This window comes from Sturnira hondurensis, unplaced genomic scaffold (genome assembly GCF_014824575.4).
Source record: "Sturnira hondurensis isolate 20B ecotype Veracruz unplaced genomic scaffold, ASM1482457v3 Scaffold0007865, whole genome shotgun sequence".
In the NCBI taxonomy this organism is placed as follows: domain Eukaryota; kingdom Metazoa; phylum Chordata; class Mammalia; order Chiroptera; family Phyllostomidae; genus Sturnira; species Sturnira hondurensis.
The window spans coordinates 12374587-12394147 of record NW_028080496.1 but is presented as its reverse complement, the minus strand read 5'-3'; the positions used below and the strand labels follow the sequence as shown (position 1 = coordinate 12394147).

The 19561-nt window shown below is 51.7% G+C and overlaps 1 protein-coding gene across 1 annotated transcript in view; it reads right to left on the bottom strand.

Annotated features, from left to right (window-relative positions):
• LOC118992078 (neuronal acetylcholine receptor subunit alpha-7) overlaps positions 1–19561 on the bottom strand; it is a 61135-nt gene that overhangs the window by 22142 nt on the left and 19432 nt on the right. The window contains exon 3 of the mRNA XM_037053825.1: positions 8241–8285. Within this exon, the coding sequence (XP_036909720.1) occupies positions 8241–8285 (45 nt within the window). The remainder of the gene's footprint in view (positions 1–8240; positions 8286–19561) is intronic.

The following is a 19561-nucleotide window of genomic DNA, read 5'->3' as shown; positions in this document are numbered from 1 at the left end:
GTCTCTTTATTTCCATGAAACACTTGGTACAGCTTCAGGGAAATGTCTCGGAAACCTCTACCGGTGTGTTTGGGGGCCTGAAGTCTTAGCGCTTGGGAAACAGCGCTTCTGATGCCACGACCCCAAAACACACACGCTTGGCCTTGGTGGGAAAATGCTGAGTCAGGACACACGGCTTGGGGAAGGACTGGGAAATATCCATATACACGCGAACACGGAGAGCATCTCCTCGGGCTGGCCTGAAAGTGGATTTTGAGTGACCTTTGCCAGAGGAAGGTCCATGCCCCCCTTCCCCCCACCCCCCCCCACCCCGTTCCCCCAGGACCACACCCACCAGCCCCACCTGGACCAATCACTGTGTAAGGACTGCTCAGGGGGGCTGGCCTGAGGTTGCTATGCAACCAGCCTCATCCAGACAGCGTCCCACAGACCTGGCAGGTGTGGACTCAGTAGCCCTTAGAAGCAGGGCAGGCCCCAATCCTATACCCAGGCCCCTGAGGGCCGCGTGTGCTCTGAAGCTCAGACTTTCTCAGATTTAGAAAGGTAGGGGAGCCATAGCTGGTGTGGTTCAGTGGTTGAGTGGCAGCCTGCAAACCAAAGGGTCACCAGTTCAATTCCCAGTCAGGGCACGTGCCTGGGTTGCAGGCCAGGTCCCCAGTAGGGGGCATGCAAGAGGCAACCAATCAATGTATCTTTCATACTTCAATGATTCTCTCCTCTTTCTCTCTTCCTTCCCCTTTCTTTAAAACAAATAAAATCTTTAAAAGAATGATAGAAAGTTAGATGATGCCACCTGCCCAGCAGGAACCCGGGAGACTCGTCATAAGCAAACACATCACTATCTTGACAGCAAAGCATGCGTGTTTATACTAAGTGACACACAAACTGCCCCCACCACACGCCAATTTCAGTTTGATCTCGGAGTCAAGGACTTGGATGCAAAATCCCAAGAACAACTGCAAGGAGGGGGCATGTCACTATTCAGAGCTGTCAAGTTTTGGGAACGCACTCCTAGAGCCAGCACAGTGGGGTGCAAGGGCCTGTCCCCAAGGCCCCCCCATCCCCCAGAGGGGGCAGGCCAGCATCGGAATGGTCGTCCCAGTTCTGGAGCTACCTGACAGGACGAGAGGGGACAGCCAGGTGAGTCATATCATTTTACAGCCATGCACCTTCGCAAATGGGGACGTGCCGGTGCCTAGCGTGCTGAAGAGTCAGTCACCTGGGCACCTGGACAGACTCACCTGGCTGCTGTCTCCAATCAGAGGTGGGTGGTTGGGGGAGGGGAGGCTGGTGCCCAGAAGGGCCAGTCTTATTCAAGTAGCATCACAGGAACGCCTGGGCGCCCGCTGCACTGTGTCTGGGGTGGCCTGCTCCGTCCCAGCACCAATGGCCAACCTTGTCCTTGGCATGAGCCCTTCCATGCCCCACACCTGTGCCCCCTTTCCCTGATCTCCTGCCTCACCCGGGGTGCCTGTCTGAATTGTTAACTGGTTATCCCACAGCCCATCCTTGTCCCTACCACCTCCGTGCTGACCTGGGCCCTAGGGCCCCCAGAAAGTGAGAACAGGTGGTTCCAATGGCCACGTGTCTGAGCTGACGGTGCCCCCCAGCAGGTTCACACGTCCTGTCTCCCCCTCCCTGCCCCCACTCAGTGGCATGCACCCATGGGCCCGAAACCTGGCCATGCCGCTTGCTCAGCCCATGGGTGACCTTGATCGCCCGGATGCAGGACAATGGCCTGATTGTCATTCCTGTTGACCATAGCAGATGCAGGCACATGGACCCTGAGAGGGGGCAATGGGGAACTTTGAACTTGAACTCGGCTGGACAGAAGTGTGGGGCACCCCTATTTGCAGCTGGCACCTGAAGTAGGGGTACCCATGAGGGACTGAGCCCCTAATGACTGAGACCCTACACTCTGCAGGGAGACAGGGAGATAGTGTCAGAGTCACATGGACAGACTCCCGGCAGAGGCCCAGGAAATCAGAGAAGGGACTGGTGCTGTGGAAGGCACCGTGTATTTGCTGTCGAAACCTACAGATACACATCTGTTCTGATGGGTCTCTGGTCAACTGTTGTGATGTCTGGGGAAGAAAGGGGCCTCCCACTCCTGTCCGCCCCCTGAACTTGGTCTTCTGCCAGTGTGACAGAGCGATGGAAAGGTCACCCTTGACTGTGGGATGCCAGCGTGGCCCTAAGCCGGCCACCTGGCTCACTTACCTACAAGCACAAGGGGTGAAGCAATCGTTCGGAAGTCAACCAGGATACACTTTAGAAAGCAATACAATTTACAGTGTAACACTACAATATGAACGCTACTATGCACATCATTAGAATTAGGAGGTGAAAAACAGAGAATAGCGCATGTTGCTATGTATATTGTGCACCTGCAGTTTTTGTGCGTATAATACACAGGATTATTTACCCAGGGTATGTAACCATTATACCCATGTATAATGCGCACCCTTATTTTTCCCTCATTATACATGGTGGGAAAGTCCACATTATACATAGCAAAATACAGTAATATGAGGGTTGAAAACCTAGAGCCAGAAGACTGGTCAAAATTCCAAACCAAGAGAAGATAGATTTTTTTTTGGTTTGTTTACAGAATGCGTGCGGCTCTCTGGGTAGCTCAGCTGCCTCCGTCGTTTGGTCTCACAGATTAAATCAGATTGCATCTGACAGGCTTCGGAAGTAATAGAACTAATCCACAGAGAAAATCCACCAAATGCTTCTTCCCAGAACTGTAAAGAGGCAAATAGAGAGATCAGCCACTTTCTCCTCCTTCAGGCCAAGTGACCAGAAAGTGAGACAGATCAAGGGCAAGTGTCAGGATGGGAAACAAAATCAATAAACTGAGAATTTATGGGTTTTTTTTTTACATTTCTGCCTCTTCTATTATAAATGTATAGAAAAATCTAGCATTTGCAGAATGCTGACCTGAGATACCTCGGGGAGACTATGTGGTTTCAGATTTCCAGAACAGGAATGCAGTGGCATGAAACCCCAGGGGCCCGGTGTCCTGGGCTCTCTGTCCCCATCATGGCCACAAGGCCACCCTCCCTGGGGACCCCGGCCCACTAGCCTTCACTATCTGCCCATGAGCCAGGCTGGCTGCAGTGGCTGGTCCCCAGGGAAAGAACTTGAAAAGCAGGGATCAAATGGCAGCTGTCTTCTCAATGGTCCCAGGGCAGCTTCCAAGGCTGCCCTGGTGACATCTGAGTCCCCCATGTCCAGGCTATGGCCGCAGTGGCCAGGGCACAGCTTTCCAGATGGGAACTCTGAAAGGGACCGATGCTGGGAGTAGGTGACCACTAAGGTCCCTTCTAAACCCCAGGTAGTTGCAAGTCCATCAAACTGAGCCTGGAGTCGGAGTCACAGTGGCCATGAGAGGTGCAGGGGCAGCTGCCCAGGTGACTGTGTCACACGTGACCTAAAGGTAGCTGGCACAGGGTCCATATGGTGGGCACCTGGGAACAGGTGCTGGTGAGCGATGCCATGCCTAGAAACACCATTGCTGTGAACCCCGCTGCCCACCCTACCTCTAGTGGCCCTTTCAGGGAGTTACTGGACATTTAACCCTTCTTTAGATTGTAAACGACACAGCCTGCCTGCAAAATGGCTTGGAAGGAGAAACCGGGTTTCATCCATTCTTGGGTCCCCTCACGGGACCTACGGCAATGCCTCCCAAGCAGGTGCTCAGAAAGATGAGTGGAATAAGTACATGAGATTAAAGAGGCGAGTTTTGAAACAACGGAAGCGGGGGATGCTTCTGCAAGTACAAGACCTAATTAGACCTGAGATGCGCTTGGAAGAGATTTATAGGTCTCTGGTGGATCTTCTGAAACAAGGATGTTTATTTATGGAGCAGCCGAACTCAAAACACTACGTGATAATGTGGTTACAGTTTCCTCCTGGAAATCAACATCCTTCAGAAAAAATTGCCAAGTCTTTGTGCTGCTGAAGAGCAGCCACTTTCTGAGGACTGAGAAATACAGACGCCAGTCGGGGGCACAGGCCTGGCCATGACCCTATATGTCGTGAGCACATGGCGCGTCTCCCAATGTCAACATCAGCTCTGCAGTTTAGAGGGAACAGGAAATGCCCAGCTTCGTATGAATAAGGAAGAGTTTGCCTTGCTCCCCTCCAGAATTCCTAGGGCTTTATCTTATAGTTCAGTGGTCAAATATTATTTGGGGGTTCCCTTTATTTTGTATCACAATATCTTAGCCCCTCCTCGGTTCATCTTGAGTTTTCTGTTTCATTCATTTGTCGTACAAAAGGTGCTCAGGGTCTGCAGCGGGCTCAGAGCCAGGCAGAGCAGCAAACAAGTCCAGAGAGAAGCCCGGCCCTCCGGAAACACTCCTTCTGGTGGGGGAGGGGCACTCGGAGCCCACTGACTGGTAAACGATGAAAAGGTTGCCACTCTAGTGTGACTAGTGTTTTCGAGACAAAAGGGGGTGGGGTGTTGTGGGTTGCATGTCTGTCCCCTCCTGAACTCTCTCTGTTGAAACCCAGTGTGATGGGATTGGAGGTGGGGCCTATGGGAGCGAATAGAACATGAGGGTGGGGTCCCAAGAAGAAGATTCATGCCCTTTTAAAAAGAGGCCACCGAACTTGCTCACTTTTCTCACCATGGGAGGCCACCGAGGAATGGTGCCTGTCTGACCATGACCTTGGACCTCCAGCACCCAAAACTGTGAGAAGTAAATAACTGTTGTTGATAAGCCACCCAGTTCAGGGCATTTTGCTACAGCAGCCCAAGCTGACTACGGTAAGGAGAACAGAGTGAGCTGGCGGTGAGCAGGGAGGATTCGGGACAGTAGGAAGGAGCTCAGAGAGCCTGACTGAGAAGCAATCTCTAGGAAGAGACTCTAGAAGAAAGCGGGGGAGGAAAGCAAGTGATTCTTACAGGAGGAGCTTTCCAGACAAGGCGAGGAGGGGCAGAGCCCTGAGTAGGGCATGCGCTTGGGCGGGGCGCTTGGGCGGGGCGCTTGGGCGGGGCGCTTGGGCGGGGCGCTTGGGCGGGGCGCTTGGGCGGGGCGCTTGGGCGGGGCGCTTGGGCGGGGCGCTCAGGACATCAGGAGGGAGGTGCTGGAGAGGAGGCAGGGGCTGGGCAGGCAGGGAGTCAAGAGCCACTTCAAAGCCTTCATCTCCTGCGCCACAGAGTGAGCCAGGAGCCCCCGGAGGGCTGAGCCTCTGTCTTCTCTCACTAGGATCACACTGGTGGCTCTGTGGAGAAGAGACACTTGGGGGGGAGGGGAGGAAAGGCCAGCAGGGAAGCCGGGCTCGGAGGCTCCGAGACAGCGGAGGTGAGAACAAATGCTGGCTTAGATGGGGTGGAAGCACCAGGTGACACTCAGTGTTGGCCCCTGGGTCTGTTTTGAAGGTGGAGCTGCTGGAATTTAAAGCTAGATCAGATGCAGGGGGAGAAAGATAAAAGCCTTGGGTGGCCCTGAGGCTTTTGGTTTGAGCCAACCCATGCCTGGAGTCCCCATTCATCCCAACAGAGAGGGCCCTAGGAGGGCAGGTCTGGAGCCCACTGGATTTAACAGCCTTGAGGCCACACGGGGGAGGCGACAGTGGGGAGGCCGCCCAAGGGCATCAGCTCACAGGTGTGGCTTCCAGCCAGGAGTGCAGTTCCTCCAGCTCCCAGGGGATGAGTGGCTGGAAGGAGAGGAGGAGACAGAGGACTCTGGGAGTGACCAGTGACTTAGGACAGGTGTCTGCACACCTAACAGACAGGTGTCTGCACACCAAGTGAAGAAGGATTTTAAGGAATGGAAAACAGTCAACTCCACCACACTCTCCTGAGAAGTTCAGGAAGGTAAAGGGGAAAACCAGTCCCTGGAAAGCCCAGAACAATGGAGTTCTACCCAAGGTGGAGTTAGGCAGGGCAGGAACTGGTGGAAAGGGGCACTAGGTATCACCCGGTGGGGTGGTGCAATTCTGCTTCCTGACAGAGGGGGAGCTGCTGAGCTGAAGGCGTTCCTGGCAATGCGCGACTGGACCCTTAGGATTTGTGCATTGTATTTTGTATGCGGATTTACCCTTGAAAGAAAAAAAAAATCTATATAAACTATAAGATCTGCATGCAATTCATGGGTGAAAGTACACTGATGTTCGCTCTTCTACTTGGAACTGCACTTAAAAATAAGCTAGGTCAATAGAAAGATGGATCGCTAGCCAGGCGTGTGATGAAGTCAGCATAGTAAAGTGCTAAATAATTATAGAGCCCAGGAAGCAGCTGTATGGGTGCTCACTGGAAGTTCAACTTTCCAGCGTGTCTGAAGATTCTCATTAAAAACTTGTGAAAAAAACTACTAATAGCATTTAGTAACCTGGGGGTCAGTGGTTGGCTCACCCAGAGCCAGAGAAGGATGGGTTTCCTGAGGATGAGAGGGGACAGGATGGGGGTATTGGGGTGACACTGCTTGGAGGGACCCATAAGGAGAGGACGAGACCAGGGAGTCTTGGGGGGTGCTAGGGGCCACACTGTGGCATGTCTGTCTGCTAGGCAGAAGGACCCACATACCCTATTATGATGTGAGAGGCAATAGAGACACCGTCTACCACAAGGCTCTCTGCAGGGACCAGGAGGTGGGACCTCGTCCTAGGAGCATAGGCCCTGCACCCAAGGCTCCAGGAGGGAGGCTCCAGTGGGTGAGCACAGGTGTGAGGGCAGGGCCTGCTCACTGAAGAGCGCTACTTTCAATCCTTCTCGGAAAATGCTCAGAGATTTGTGCTTCACTCATCATAGATAGGCTGTGCGAGGGGCCTCACGCACAGCTAAGCGTGCCCCGGGGACACACAGCAGATGATGGAAGTGGATTCGTTTTCCTCACATCAACTCCCACTTGCATTCCCGCTAAGACTCGCCTACCTGAGAGGGCCCTTGGGAACCCCTTCGCCTGAGCGCCTGCCTCTCCCACTTCTCTTAGCTCAGCCCAGCACACGACATGACCCAAGATCCAAAGGGTCAGCTCAAAGCACTATGCAGATGGTGCTAAAACTTGGGCGACAAACACTTTCAAAGGTCAGGTGTGTTTTAATTCTTTGCTTTCAACACAATTAAAGGAAAAACTCATCACACTGTCAGCTGGTGGTGCGCCTTGAAGAAAACTGTATGTGATATTTGGCGTGTCACATGGAAGAAATTCGAGGAATTGCACAACACCGCTGTGACAAAGTGCCTGTCATTATGAACTCCACACATTACAGCATCTGTTCTTAAAAGTGATACAGTGGGTGGAGCCTGTATCGATGTCTCAACTCTAGTAATAAAAAATAGCCACTATAAATATGTAAATGAGCTGAGAACAAAGTTGCAGCCTTGGTAAGGCAATGAGTTTCCAATTCTTTGTTTAATAATTACTTACTAAAATTTGTAATTAGTGTCCCCTTGATGAATTTTGTACCGAAATTCATGATCCTAAATTAATCCTGAAGAAAAAATTTTCATACTTATTTTTTGAAGGAATACTTTGATGCAAATATTTACATTGGAGAGAACCAAGACAGGTGATTAATAAAAAGACTTTCAAACACAACGTTCTACCACAGCAGGATGAAATTTGGTATGCAAAGTGGAATAGAGGAGCACAAAGACAAAAAGGCACTCTGTAAACTACCTAACCATTCAAGAAGGGCTTGTCTGTATTTTTGAATGACTGCTGTGGATAGCAAATTATGTGCTACTTAAATAGATTCCATTCAAAATAGAGACTGACAGTCTTATTTTTAAATCTCAGTATTCCCAATTTGATGCAAGTGGCATCATTTGCAACTAATCCATTTTAGGCTGGAATTTTAGATGTCACACCGAAAACCCATGAGTGGAAGAATGCAGCCCTTTGAGATCTCGAGGGGGTCACGGGTGCAGGGAGTGAGGAGAGCTCTGGGTTCAAGTATGTCCACGTAGGGGGGCGTGCAGAGTGAGGCAGGCACTCCCGAGTCCTGTGGACCAGCAACGGCGCAGGTGGACACCTCCATGCAAACCTGAATCGTTTGACTTGGCTTGCCTGACATGCTTTTGAAACGTTCCCAGGTCACCCTGTCACCAAACGCAGGCCTGCCCAGAACCTGGGACTTCACTGTCCGCACATGCACAGTCAGGGATGACAGCCAGTCCCAGCTTTTCTCCCGGGTCTGCTGCTTTCCCTACAATTCACACACTAGCAGCCCAGAAGCAAGTGCACGGACATCCGTGGGCGGGGACGGCCATGGTCTCAACTTACCATTTGCAGCCAAATGTTGGTGGTTAGAACTTGGTTCCTCTCGTCCTTGAAAAGAAAAAGAAAAGAGCAGTAACTAGGGTGCATGCAGTTTGAGATGGGGGGAACGTATGGGAATTAGAATGCACCAAGCCCTCCCAAGCATCCTCGAGCAGCACGGCGCCCAGAGTGAAGCTTTTCTCCGCATTCTGAGGTCATATGCATTTACGACAGAGCACTTACAAAAGGCTGGAAAGCATAAAACAGAAAATTAAAACCCTGCAACTGTACCATCTTTTATACTTTAAACAATTAAATTGGGTGCAAAGTCCCATTTTTTGAAGTCAAGTGCATTACCAAGATGTATAGAGTTTAAAAGGAATATAAATATTTTACGCCGCCCTCCCCGGGATCAGATAGTGAGCTGTGACCGCTGCTGCCCCAAAGGCTGTGTGGCCCCTGTTTGTCCTGGTCCCTGGGGATCTGCCTCCTTTCCTCTCATCTTTTATTTCCCTGGCCCCATGCAAGGCCCTTATCACACACCTGCCAGGTAAACCCCGCCCAGGTGAGCAAACTAAGGGCCAGAAAAGAGACATTGGCCGGGGTCCTTTTTCGACGTTTCCAGCTGCCTGTGTGTGGCAGAAGCGCACCAGCCAGTGTACCCGCTATGGCTTTGCCCCAGCCCAGGGCACCTGAAAAAGACACTCCACACAGATTGGCCTCGCCAACTGGGATGGCACCTCGTGGCCGGCCAAGTCCATAGCCGAGCAAAAGCCAGTGCAAGCAGAGACAGATGAGCATGTTTCCCGCCACAGTGAGACTGGGAACATGTTCTGCAGTATTCATTGCTCAGTTCCTCCCTGAAGGGCTCTGCAAATTAGCAATCTCCACCCTCTGCAGGAGAAAGTGCTGATTAGTGATCCCAGGCAGACAGGCCCAGGGGCCCAGATCGTGAACCCTCCCAACAAGAAGTGCCGGTAAGGTCTGCGGGTGGCACTCACAGACACAGCGCCTCGGCAGAAAGAACACGGCATCTGCGGGGGTGTGGCCAGACGACAGGGATGCAAATGACAAATGGATGCGGCTTCTCATTAAAATAAAAATGTGCTGGCTGTGTAAGGAGCTGGCAGAGACTTGAATGCCTCAGCACCCCTGCCCCAGCCGCTCACACTCTGGGCACCTTCGAGAGGTGAGATTTGGGGGTTCCCAGGGGAAGAATGAATCCTGCAGAGAGGCCGGGCGGCCTGTGGAGGAACAGGATGAAGCCTGGCGGATCCCAGGTCAGGGGCTGTGTCTAGAAGAAGCTGCCAATTTAATTACAGGGGGGAAAAAACCTATTTTGCAAAATAACACATGCCAAGGTTTTTGATGGAAAAAGCTGTGGCGATAACCTTTTTTCCATTCTCTGCTCCACCGAGCAGAGGACCCCAACAGAGCCGTGCATTTGAACGGCAGAGTTCTCTCGTACCAGCCCCATCTCCAATACTAACTTGAAAGTGCTGAGGCTCCGTTTTAGGACATGCATCTGTGGCCGTGATGTATTATGGAGTTGTTGTTTTTAATGGACTTAAAATTAGCCACTGTGTTCCACTGAGGTGGCTCACTTTCTTTTAATTGCATTGGTATCTTCATCTTCTCCAAGAAAGGCTTCTGTGGTTTGGGACTTCGACTCCTACCAATCTAATTAAAAGGCTTTCTTCTTTGCGGCATCTCACAGAAACCTCATTAGAGCGAGACGGGGTTTCTGCGGAGCGCCGCGGCTAGGGACCTGGTGCGGCGCTGCGAACTGTAATCAACACAAGGCCGCAGGCAGCTGCCGTCTGAGTGTCTCGGTGCCAGGTAGGGGAGACTCGGGAACATGAACCTGCAGGAGGAGCACATGGGCTGCTATGTGCCCGGCCAGCGTGGGTGTCATCCCAGCGTGGGTCCCCGTCCTCCCCTCCCCATCCAGGGCTGCCCCACGACGGGGTGTCACACCCCATCCTTCCCACCCCCATGGCAGTGTCCCCTCCCCCTCAATTTCTTATGTTGAAACTTAACCCCCACCATGAGGGTTTAGGAGACAAGGCCTTTAGGGAGTGCCTGGGTCAGGGGGTGCAGCCCCCATGGAGGGGATGAGCGCCCTTATCAACGGGACCCAGACAGCCCCTCGATCCTCCCATCACGTGATGAGCCGGTGAGCAGACAGACCGCTGACCCCGAACCCAGAAGCAGGTCCTCGCCGGACACCACACCTGCTGGGCGTGCAGGCACTAGATGTGAGAGAGAGAGACGTGTCCTGTTTCAGGGCTCCGTCAGTGGAACGGTCGCTGCAGCAGCCTGACCGCTGCTCAGCTCCGGTCAGGTCACAGCTCAGCTCCGGTCACAGTCTGACCTTGCTCGGCTCCACAGGGGGGCGCTCTGCCCTCCACCTGCATGGCTCGAGCAGTCGTGTCTAAGGGCCCAGGGTAACACGCATGCCCTTTCCACAAGCCATAGCCCAGCCAGAGGTTCATTCATTCACTCACTGACTCACTCACTGACTCAACAAATGTGTAGGGAGCACTTCCTGTCTGAGGCCTGAGGCCCCCATGACAGGTACCGTGGGAACCAAATAGGCCCTGCTCCTGAGCTCATGGGGGCAGGGGGAGAATTACACAATTCAACAGTTATACACTAGAATCTCAAACAGTGGACACAGGACAGGAACAGGGCACCTTTGACAGGCAACAGAGACAGGCTGTACCCAGAAGGACCAGAGGCAGAGTCTTCAGGATGAGCTTTAACTTGCACACCTGAAAGGCTGAGGTCCTCGTACCCACCACGCTTACCACGTGCCCTTAGAGACCTCACTGCTCCTCACCTCCGGGCTTGCCCTGCCTCACACCCAGCCTTCCTTCCTCCTACTCAGGGTCAGGATGAGGTGGGCTGCACCAGTGGGGGCTGCCTCCTGCCTCCCCAGGGTCCCCACCAGGGAGCCAGCAGCCCCAGTCAGGCTTCGAGCCACAGAACCCGGAGCAGGAGGGGAGGCCTGGGGAAGGTGGAGCTCAGTGTGACGTGCAGATGGCTGGTCCTGTCTAACAACAGTCCTGCCCACTTCAGAAAGGACCTGACAGCCAGCGCTGGGGCTGTCAACACACAGGACAGCCACCTGCCCACTGAAGCTGCAGCCCAGGGGACTGATGGTCCCCAAAGTCCGAATGCACCAGGGTTCCCACACCTGAGTGCTTACGGCCACCCTTGATCCCTGTCCTTCCTTCCTGCACCCTCAGCACCCAGTGTGCCCTGCTTCCTGAGTCTTCTGCAAGGGGGCCTGAGACACGAGTTCAGCTCTGCAACCGACTTCGGAGCTTCAGGGTTTGCACATCTCTGCACACACGGAAGCCAGGTGGAAGCGGAGGACCAAGCCTTTGCTTTAGGAAGATGGCAGATGGTTCTGAAGTTCCAGATGTCCCTCAGGCCACAGGCAGAAGGCAGTTCGTGGTGGGGTCCCCTCCCACCCCCATTGCCGGGTCTGCTTAGGGATAAATCCGGCTCCTCACCCAGGAGGGAAGCTCCCTTCTCTCTCCTCCAATTAACCTCTGCTGGCTCCAAAGCCGCCAGCCTCGTGTGCTGCACTTGAGCTTGTCTGAAATCCTGAAGCAGCTGATGGAGTCGGATTTAATAGCTTCTTCCCTCACAAGATGGATGACACGCTGGGCAAGCGCTGGCGAACTTTCCAACCCTGGCTGAGAGTGTGGAAAGCGCTCATTTAATAAGCGCCAGGCGTGCCTCCTGGGCAGCAGGATCTGAGTGTGGGCTTCAGTGATTCCAGACCCTCAGGCCACCACTTGGCTGTTACTGCCCTGTTCCATCCCAGGAGGGCAGCATGGGGTGGAGCCCAGGCTGGCGGAAGACCCTCCGGGCCCCTGTCCCAGCTCCCCAATCCGCAGGCAATTCTGTGCATTTCGGTTTTCCTGGAAAAGGGGAGAGAGCAGCTTCCCCAACCTCCTTCTAGAGTGGCAGAGGCTCAGGCCAGCAGCTGGCCCTGTGTGGTCTCTCTCTCTCTCTTTCACACACACACACACACACACACACACACACACACACACAGCTCTCCTGCAAGCCCCACCCCCTTCCCATCCCTGGGACCACACAGGAGGAGGCAGGACCCGTGTGCCAGGGAATTACGGGGGGCTGGAGTAGCGAAACGCCCCCAAACTCAACCATCCTAAGCCTCGTGTTTGTTTTTGAACCTGAGCACTTCAGAATGTTACTAGGCCTTAAAAAAAAAAAAGGAGGGAAACCCTGTGATTTGTGGCAGCATGGATAAACCTGGAGGACTCCGTGCTAAGGGACATGAGCCAGAAACGGAAAGACAAATATGTGTGATTCCAGGAGTCTGAACCATCTGAAGTGACCCATGTTGTACAAGCAGAGAGGAGGGTGGGGGTCGCCAGGGTGGGGGAGGGGGAAACGGGAGGGGTCCGTCTGCAGGTTCGGAGTTCAAGTTCTGGAAGATGAACAGAGCCCTTCCTCAAAGAGAGGGGACAACTGCTGCTGCCTTTGAAATTTCCTAAGAGGGTAGAGCTTAGGTTAAGTGTTCTTTTCATAGAAATAATAATGCTAATAATAATGGAAGATAAATAAAGATGGCAGGGGAAACTTTGGGAGGCGGGGACTACGTTTATGGCCGAGTTTGTGGTGGGGGTTTTGCAAGCAGATCCCGTTTCCAAACTCATGAGACTCATTAAATATGTATTGCTTTCTGCACATCCATCCTGTCTCAATCAAGTGGCTTTTAAAAAATTACACTCGGATTTAAGTAGCTTTTGAAAATCAATCTCCTGGGAGAGTCCTGTATACGCTTTCAAGTACAAGTCCAATCATGCGTAATGGGCTATCTTGCATTTTTACCCCATTAGACTTTCAGGAGTTATAAGGCAGCCCTATTGCACCCTATTTTGCAAAGCTCCAATGCTTTTTCTCTGCTTTTATGGAGAGGTTGAAAAAAACAGATAACAATAGATCTCACTGTGTCTACATTCTTGTTTGCACAGAAAAGAGCTGGGTAATATGACTTCCCATTTGCATAGCGCTCTGCAGTTTATAACAAGAATTACTTCTCCTATCTCATTTACTCTTTCCACCGATCCTATCTTTGGCCCAGTTCTGCAGAATAATAAGTTCCGAGTTTGATTTTCCCTGAGTCAGCGAGATATTAAGTCTGACAAATAATTCATATCCAGAATAGGACACAAACTCCGACCAATCAATAAGGCAAAGGCAGGCAATCTAGTAGAAAAATGGGCAAAAGATGAACAAGCACATGTTTTCCACCGCCGAGGATGTTGGTCAGTGATAATCTGAAAGTAACACGGCTCATCTTTAAACAGAGAGCGTTTTTCTGACTGTCACACACACAGCCAGCAATCCGCACTGCCCTCGTTCTCGTTCAGTAACCCGAACCCTGAGTGAGCTCCACACTGAACTTTACGTGTCTCTGATGCAGTGAGCGTATATCCCCTTCATCACCAGGAGCGTAGGGGGCGGCTTAAAGACAGTGGTGAAACCAGCCTCGCTCCTGTCCCTGGGTCAGCCGGCAACCTCTGACCAATCCAACTCAACACCCGTGTGTGAGCCGCCAGCCCACACGGTGCCTGATGCCACCACAGCCACCTCTTCGGTGCTGATAACAGGAAATGGTGCCCTTTGGTACGTGTATGGCACAGAGGTTCTCACACGATAGCCTTGGGGCTTCCGAGTCACCAAAGCATTTTGCGTCACGGTAAGAAGTCACGAGCCTGTGACTAGAGATCCCTTACAGGCACTTGGCCGAGCTGTGCCAGACCACAGGGCTCGTGGTGCCGGGACCAGAGTGGACACGGGAGCAGGTAAGAAGACCCAGCTGACTTCCTGAAGCTGAGCACTAAGGAGATTTGCGAAAAGATAAAGCAATGCCACCCTTCTCAGGAAATGTGCTGTGCTCGGGGAAATAGAGTTATTTTTCATACAATATTATATATGTTAACATAACAGAGGCTTGTTTTCACTATAAATAAATTGCAGTCCTGCGCTCTGCTCCTCGGGAACTGTGGACTTAGGGCCATTGAGCTTCTCTGAGACTCGTGTATGAAAACAGGGCGCTCGCCACCACTCCAGAATGATACAGGGGTTACACAGGTAAGGCAATAAAACGCGTCTAATGCCCTGGCTGGATGGCTCATTCGGTTGGAGCACCATCTCATACACCGTCCCATACACTGTAAGGTTGCAGGTTCTATTCTCAGTCAGGGCACCTGCCTTCGTTGTGGGTTCAATCCCCTAGACAGGGTGCATACAGGAAGCAACCAATTGATGTCTCTCTCTCTCACATCGATGTTTCTCTCTCCCTCTCACTTTTTCTGCCCACCCCTTCCTCTCTCTCTAAAATCAATAAACGTATCCTTGGGTGAAGCTTAAAAATTTTTTTAAGTGCCTAAAACATAGTAAACTTCTTCACCTTTTAATTTTCAGAAACAAGTTCCTCCACTACAAAAAGAAATCAAAAGATTCAGAGAGTTGGTCCAAATGGGGGACTTCACTCCCCTCCAAAGGCTGGTTGTGAGACACTGCCCGTAGTAACGCTGCTTCCGTGCTCACTGAAACCCAGCCTTAGAAGGCAAACGTTTGCATATCCCCACTGTATGTTCTTAGGGAGTCAGTGGTTATTCTGTGATAGGATGTGCAAATGCGAATCCTTTCCAACAGGCCGTGTGACCCTGACGCCCTTCAGACTCTGGAAGCTGCCCTCTGCCCCACAGCTGTCGGCCCCGGAGCAGGGCTTCGTCAAGGGATTTTGCTCTTTCCCCACAAAGGTTCTCGGTCAGAGCTGAACTGTTTGGAGATACATACATATTTCTAACAGTACTGTTAAGCACCAACAGGAAAGAAAATGCATTCTGCTCGCACCCTTTAAAACCCATTCCCTCGCCCTGGCTGGCGTAGCTCAGTGGATTGAGCGCGGGCCTCTGAAACAAAGAATCGCGGTTCGATTCCCAGTCAGGGCACATTCCTGGGTTGCAGGCCAGTTCCCAGCAGGGGACACAGGAGAGGCAACCACACATTGATATTTCTCTCCCTCTCTCCTTCCCTTCCCCTCTAAAGATAAATAAATAAAATCTTTTAAAAAATAGCCTTGGGAAGGCTGACATGTTTAAAAAAAAAAAACCATTCCCCCGAAGAGCCCGGTGCTGTATATAGGAGCCCGGTGCTCCTCAGAACACCCCCGAGGCACGGACTACGCACCTTAGAAACCTCTGCTTCTAGAACTGTCCAAAGTGATCACGGGCTCTTGTCCTCTGCTTTTTTTAAAAGATTTTATTTTTATTTATTTTTAGAGAGAGAAACACTGATGTGAGAGAGAAACATCGATCGGTTGCCTCTAGCACTCACCCCAACCGGTGATGGAACCTGCAACCCAGGCCTGTGCCCTGACCGGGAATGGAACCGGTGACCTTTTTTTCACAGGACGATGCCCAACGCACTGAGCCACACCAGTCAGGCTCCTCTATTTTCATCCCGAAGCTAACCCTCCACATCTCTAGAATACTTGAGGAATCTTCAAAACTTAGCCCAGGGTATAACACCTTTCAATTTCCTCCCCACAGGTCACCTTTTGCAGAATCCCCTGTGAGACAAACCGTGACACGTGGTGGCACACTGGCCCTTCCTGCTTTGGGGAGTTTCAGTGCCAGGTGAAGAGGGGCTGGCGTGTCTCTGGGCTGAGGGCCTCCACTTGGGCAATGCTAACTTTTTTTTTGCCTTTTAAAACTCACTGCCCAGAGCCATACTGGAGGGCACAAGGCCCAGGGCCTAATTGCTCCAGCTGCTCCAGTGTGTGAAGGTACAAGAGGATGCCCCAGGGGGTGACAGGAAGTGACTGCCCGTCCCCTGCTGACCTTGACCTTGTGACCCTTTCAGTGAAGCCCAATTCTGGCACTGCCCCATTCTCTGCAGGGAGGGGGAGGGGGTTCAAGAGGCACTTTGAACTGAGCCAGAGAGGTCTTAATATTTTACTAAGGGGGGCAGGCCTCCCTACCTCCCCCGGAATGACACCTTTGGAAGAACAAAGCCTGAGAAATGGATCATGGAAGTGACATCTGACAGAGAGGGGCACCCACCTGGAGTTGGCAGAGCTGGCAAGTAGGGGCGCAGGGGTGATGGGGGGTGGGGGGATTGTGGAGCGCAGGAGAGAGGGAGCAAGAGGCTCCCATCACTCCGTAGGAAGCAGGAATCAACGTTTATCTGAGCTCTCCCTGGACGGAACCGTAAATCCTCTTTATGCCTAAGCCGTTGTCCTCGCTGCTTCCGTGTCCAAGCACTTCCTTCAGGGTTTACATCACACGGGGCACATAAGTCGCATCTGCCTGAGCCCAAGGCAATGCCCTGTGCCCAGCCGGACACCCCCAAGTGCCTGAGTTACGGACAGGTGTGGGGCTTCAGCAGCGGCCTTTTCCAGTAAACTCTGTTGGGAAAATTGGTTGCTCAATGTCCCATCAACACCGAGCTCAGCTGGCCAGTGTGGCTGGGGTGGAATGCCGTCTTGCAAACCGAAAGGTCATGGGTTCAATTCCAGGTCAGGGCACATGTCTGGGTTATGGGTTCAGTCCCCCGTTGGGATGCATAAGACCCCTGGTCTGGGCGCATAAAGGAGGCCACACTGATGGATGCTTCTCTCTCTCTCTCTCTTTCTCCCCTTCCTCTCTCTCTAAAACAAATCAATAAATGTATCTTCGAGTGAGGATTTGAGAAAATAAAATAAATAAAATGAAAACAGCAAATGCAAGGGAGGAAAAGGAGGAAAGGAAGGCGGCAGATAGACGCAGCTAACCTACGAAGCAGAGTCCGGAAAGAGCCCCACCCAGGACGGGCGTGCCTCTCCTGCACTCCCCAGGCCCTGAAACGGCAGAAAGCCTTGGATCGAATTAACATGGTTTCAAAGACCAGACTAAAATAATCCAATGAAACGAAAGGGCGACTGCAGAGCTAAATAAGCAAACTTAATCAAAACAGCACTACTCCGGGGCTAATCAATTGCACGCCGGAAGGAACAAAACGGACTCAGCTGAAAATTGAGTCACTGGGCTCAAGGCAGGGCATGAGATCAGCAGAGGCTGTGCAGGGGAAAAGCACAGAGAGATTAAGTCAATTAGGGTAGAGGCGGGGGATGGGGCGAGGCCGGGAGGGCAGGGCTGGGCCAGAAGGGAGACCAGGCGGGACACGGCCGGTGCCTAGGACGCCGAGTGGCAGACCTGCTTCTGGTCCCTAGCAGGACAGCACAGGGCACGGTTGGGACACCGGCCGCTCCCACACATCCAGACTTGCTGGAGGAAACCAAACTAGTGTCCTTCTTTTCTCTAATGTTTCGATTGCAGTTGACTTCCAATAGCATTCCATATTCGTTTCAGTAGTGTAGCGAAGTGGTTAGAAAATAGGGAAATATACCCGATGAAACCCAAACCACTAATTGGAAAGAGCATAAGCACCCACTGCAGTGATATTCACAGTAGCCAATATCCAGAAGCCCCCCACCAAGTGCCCATCAGTGGAGGAGTGGATAAAAAAGGCTGTGTGGTGTGTTTACACAGTGGACTACTACTCAGCTGTGAAAAGGAAGCAAAGGTCTTTAAACCGCAAATCTAATCCCAGAAGGAAGTAAGAGAAATCCCCAAAAGTGAACAAATAAAAGAAAGAGGAAACCCAAAAAATACTGTTTGTTGCCGTTGGCAGAGCCATGGGGTGGGCGACAGTGGCCAGTCATGTTCACAAGGAGTGTGGGCAGTGCCTCCAGGAGACTGAAGAGAACACTCTGGCCCCACAGACACACTACACATCCACGCACCTGTCACCAGGATCTTAAAGGGCCAGCTGCTGCCAGGAAACAAAGCTTGTCTCAGTCTGGGCTGATGGTGGATAAAAAGCGGTAGACGGGTAATTCCACTAAAAAGGTACAGGTCTTTCTTGTGGTGGAGGATTGAAATGTAAACCAGCCACAAGGCCTGGGAATCTTCAAGCCAGGAACAGAGCGGCAAAGCTGTCCCAGAGACAACTGAGCCATAAAAGGAAAAGAATGAAATCCTACCGTTTGTGACGGCATGGGTGGGTCTAGAGGGTGTTATGCTGAGTGAACTCAGACAGACAAAGACGAGTAGCGTGTGATTTCACTTGTGTCTAAAGGACAAAATAAACAAAACAGAAACAGATGTGTACGTAGAGAACAAGCTGACGGTGGCCGGGTGGGCAAGGTTTGGGAGGATGGCGGGAAAGGGGAAGGCATTGAGGAGTACCGGCTGGTGGTTACAGAGCAGTCACACAGACAGAAAGTGCCGCACCAGAATACACTCCATGATAGTGTAATAACTGTGTATGGGGCCAGGTGGTACTTATCAGGGAGAATCACTTTGCAAGACACATACATTTCTAATCTCTATGTTGTACACCTGAAACTAATATAACACGGAATGTCAGCCGTAACTGAAAAATAAAATAATAATTAATGAGCAAAATGGAACCAGAGGCACAGAAACACGGGCCAGATCGACAGCTGTCAGAGGGGAGGGGGAGGGGGGACTGGCTGAAATGAGGCGAAGGAGCATATATGTGTGGCTCTCGGGCAACAGTGTGGGGACGGCCTGAGGGAGAGGGGGTTCCGGGGGACCGGAGTCAGGGGGGGAATATTGGGACAACTCTGACGGCATGACCAATAAAATAGAATTCAAATCAGAAAATAAACTGAATAAAGACTAAAAATCAAACAAAAACGAAAATCACAAAAGCTGTTCCAGGCCCGTGAAACTTGAGGCCCCAGAGCAGAGGGAATACGCACATAAGCGCTTCCCTCCAAACAAAACACCCGCAAAAACAAAAAGCATCTTTGCTTAGAAAATACAACTATGGTGGCCGCTTCGTGATGCAAATTATAAAATATGTAAGTGGTACATTTTCCATAGGCAAGACACAGAAAACTAAATCATCAGAAATTAATCCCCCCAAATTCAAACGCCGGAAATATCAGAGGGTTAATGCTCAACACATGTTTCAAATGATCAGGCACATTAAAATATCAAAAGCACAATAAACAATCACGTGCTCTTGGAGAAAATAAGACAAAAGTAAAAATAAAATAAATTCTGAGTGTTTCTCAAAGTAAAAAATATAGTAGTTTTTAAATTTCGTATTGCCGACACATTTTCCCCCTCTTTGCCCACCTCCACCCAGCCCCCGCCCCCGCTTCCCTCTGGCCATCCCCACACTGTTGTCTGTGTCCATGGGTCACGCATGTATGTTCTTTGGCTAACCCTTCACTTCTTTCATCCAGGGGCCCCCCACCCCTCCCCTCTGACAGC